A 3969-nucleotide genomic window follows, 5' to 3' on the forward strand; every position below is an offset into this window, starting at 1 on the left:
ACTTTTGCATGTATGTGAAGGAGGCTACCCGTCTGCTGCGGTGCGACTGTGTCGTGCCTGTCATCCAGTGACAAACCTAGGGTTTTGTTTTTGGTGGGCTGGGATGTGCACGATCTATCCAACCATAGGTTTCTATAGTTGCTGGCTGCCGTTAAGAAACAAATCAAACTCCAAAATTAAGACACCATTAAAGAAAAAAAAATCATCCCTTACATTGGAATCGGTCATATGCTTGATTGGCCTCGTTTCATACATGGACACATGCGCACTTGGCAGGTCGAGTCCAACGAATCGAGTCCTACCTACACACCCGTTACGTGGCAAGAAACCGCAGCATCGTCTTCTCTGTCCATTTGTACTCCCTATACGGCTATACTTGCCGGTGCCCAACGCAGCGAAGATTGTGAATGGAAGTTTCGTCGCATTCTTTTATTCCGTCCATCGACCCACTACGTGCCAACTCTGCTTTTTAATCCTTCCGCCTCAGCCATCTCCAAAGTTGTGTGCTCTGTGAGGTAGGCCGCTACTTGGCCTCATCGCAACCAAAATTGAAATATTTTAAAGACTATGTATGTATACATATTGTCTCCATGTGAACGCGCATATTATTTCGAACATGGCAATGATCACTACAACATGACATTTTTTTCGCCATTTTTTCTTGGAAAAATTGTGTGTTCTTTAAATATAAATATAGTTATTATTCTGGATTAGGAACCTAGTCGATCTCGATGAGTTCATGATTCGGGCGAGCGGATTTTTGAAACCATGCAGGTGGACTAAAACCTACTTCTAAATGTTACAAAAAAGAACTTAGAAACGAAGAGCCTTCGATGTAAAATTTGAAATTCATTTTCTCACTTTCATGAATGGTGATATTGTTTAGCGAGAATTTACATTGGTCAGTTCCAACTAAACATATATGTGTTTGTTTTTCGGAGTTTTACATACCTTATCAATAAGTTCCCCCCCCACCCCCCAAAGTTTTAGAATATGGGATTACATGAAAGTAGAAGTTCGTTTTTTAGACTCCAACAACACGCGAGTGGATGGAGCGACCCAATAACAACTCGCCACGTCGCAGCAAGAAATATGGAAGTTGCATCCAACGTTCACTTGAAGATCTGACGGCTGACGAAGCGTTTTCTCCAGGGAATTAAATTTTAAACATGCGTTTCTTATAATTTCTGCATTTTTTTCAGCACAAATCTCCGCAGGGATTGGACTAACGGTCTAATCTTAAGGACATGGTAGATTTACGTTATGGTCATCTAACGAGAATTAGTAGACACGTCGCTGGCAGGAGCAGAGCAGCCCCACCATGAGATTAAGAATCAGAGGAGAGCCTATTAATTGTGTGACCCCTTCAGCCCGATTTACTCCGCTTCCCAAACACCACATTCCCACAGCACACTACACCTCCAGAGTCCCTTTCCCTCCCAAGCAACTCACATCACTCTATATCCAAAGCTAGAGGAGGAACAAGAGCTCGTCGGTCGACTGACCAAAAAGCAGCCATGGGCAAGGACTGCGGCAACCACCGCGACGACCACCTCCGGAACTGCTGCCGGCGCCTGCTGGCCGTGTTCCTGTTCCTGGCCTTCATCGTCGCCGTCATCTCACTGATCGTCTACCTCGTCCTCCGCCCCACTCACCCGCGCTTCTACCTCCAGGACGCCTCCCTCCGGCAGCTGGACCTCTCCAACGCCTCCAGCCTCCTCTCCACCTCGCTCCAGGTCACCGTCGCCTCCCGCAACCCCAACGACCGCGTCGGCGTCTACTACGACCGCCTCGACGTCTACGCCTCCTACAAGTACCAGCAGATCACCGTCGCCTCCTCGCTCCCGGCGGTCTACCAGGGCCACGGCGACGTCGACATCTGGTCGCCGGTGCTCGACGGGCCCAACGTCCCCTTCGCGCCATACCTCGCCAGCGCCATCTCCCAGGACTGCCAGGCGGGCTACCTCATCCTCCAGGTCAAGATCGACGGCCGCGTCAGGTGGAAGGTCGGCAGCTGGATCTCCGGCCACTACCACCTCTTCGCCACCTGCCCGGCCTTCCTCGTCACCACCGGCGGCAACGGCGCCCCCGGGGCCAGCGGCTTCAAGTTCCAGACAACCACCTACTGCCACGTCGAGGTCTAGTTAAGATCAAGGCTAGCTCCGGCGAGAGGTAGGCTTCTTCTTGGAGTAGCGTTCGCCTGTGCTGTTGTGTCCATAGTCAAAGCAGAGGCGCAGATCGGTGGTAATAATATTACTATTTATGTGGGGAATATAATACAAATGTAAAGGAGGGTGTGATGATTTAGTACTACCGTTTGCTTAGGGGAAGTTAACACGATGCTTATATGCCGCCTTCATTAATTAGCTGCTTACTCTTCTGTTACTGCTACTTCAAAGCTTATAACAACTGTCAATAAACCATTTTTGTGGCACAACTATAAGGAATCCCGTTGAATGTTTTCTTTGATATGCTCAATTATCTTGGTAATGACTCATTTGATAATGATCGGACACAAGATATAGGAGCTTTAAGCTTTTGTTAACTGGAGTTGTAGGAGAATTTTGGACTCCTGTTTGGTCCCTATATTGGTTTGGTGGCAACAACCAGATCCTCCTTGGCAGCTCTCTCGTGGCTTTGGATTTGGTTGAAGCTTGCGAGAAAGTACACATGGGGACTATGTGTTTGAGATCCCCAAGTCCAAGAGCAAAAGGTAGTTGGATAGTCTCTCTCACACACATGGAGTTTGATCATCAGAAGCATTGGGAACACAAGTGATAGTTTGCGGAAGCCGTTTTCTTTTCTTTAGTCCCCTCTGTGTGCCAATTGCCAAGGGATGCTCTGGCATGCGCATGTGTTGGAAGCATCTGTTATTGGTTGAGAAAAAATGTTGTAGGAACTTTGACTTTGCAACCAGCTTACTCATACTTTGGGAGAGTAAACTAGTTTGACAGTCCAAATAGGTTTTCATCAAATTTCACAACTGAAATTTACACATGAGCCTTTCTGAAAAGACTGCAGATTATATATTTTATTACCTGGAATCGCCATCTTTCTTGCAAAGTGTTTTTCTTTCTGACGTTTTCACAAAGAGCTTTACACGACAGATGCTGATGCTGAGATAGTGGCTTCTTTGCGGGTGTGGCCCCATGTTCGTTCGAACTTCGAAATGATAGGACTCGCTTGCTTTGGGAGAGAAGAAAACATCCATGTGCTTTTAGGCAGCAAATTAATGGAGCACCGACTGAATAATATAATGGCGTCTGCGCCTTCAGAATGATGTGAGATGACAGTGGAGACGATTCTCCCGATCCGAGATGCCTTAAAAACCTTTAATTTGGCAAGTATATTGCTTAAGAAGATATCAAAGAGCAAAGAGGAAGATGTATTAGAAGCTACGTAGTACACTTACAGTTAAAGTCGCCATGGATATATTCTTGGTGCATCCATGTGCAGTGTGCTCACTCTCGCTTTTCCTTTGCTTGCTCCGGTTGCATTCTGGCTAGCTAGCTAGCTAGTACCGGTTTGGTGACACCGATAATGTTTCCCTTGCGATCTACACATAGGCTTGGTATGGGTTCATCTGGAAATTGAGGAGATATGGCATGATCATTCAACTGAACCCAAACCAGTACTGAACCTACCCGATTGTCCATGAGATGCTGTTAGCATGGGCTTGCATGGAGTAGATTGTTCTTCGTTGGTACAAGATGGAGAAGAAAAGTACTCCCTCCGATCATAATAAGTATTGTGTCGGAGTTTTAGTTTAATTAGTTTAAATTTGAACTAAAACATCGACACTTACCATGGATCGGAGCGAGTAGTTGAAATTACTCTCTTCAGCCTAAATTAACCAGCGCACATCAGAAATTCAGAATTATACTTGTAAATTGTAATGGACAACAATATGGCTGCACCAATTAATTTGGGCTAAGGAGTACATTCTGTGCGTTGGATGGTTTTGTGACG

At 46.2% G+C, this 3969-nt stretch overlaps 1 protein-coding gene across 1 annotated transcript; it reads left to right on the top strand.

Annotated features, from left to right (window-relative positions):
- The first annotated feature begins 1380 nt into the window (after positions 1-1380).
- LOC127299761 (NDR1/HIN1-like protein 1) lies at positions 1381-2437 on the top strand. Its single transcript, XM_051329808.2, has one exon. It carries the CDS (start codon positions 1518-1520, stop codon positions 2142-2144), a length of 627 nt encoding a protein of 208 aa, XP_051185768.1. The 5' UTR covers positions 1381-1517; the 3' UTR covers positions 2145-2437.
- The last annotated feature ends 1532 nt before the right edge of the window (positions 2438-3969 follow it).

Source organism: Lolium perenne, chromosome 5 (genome assembly GCF_019359855.2).
Source record: "Lolium perenne isolate Kyuss_39 chromosome 5, Kyuss_2.0, whole genome shotgun sequence".
NCBI lineage: Eukaryota > Viridiplantae > Streptophyta > Magnoliopsida > Poales > Poaceae > Lolium > Lolium perenne.

Bases quoted from the DNA above. Each gene is read 5' to 3' on its own strand.
- LOC127299761 (XM_051329808.2), top strand. From the start codon at position 1,518: ATGGGCAAGGACTGCGGCAACCACCGCGACGACCACCTCCGGAACTGC.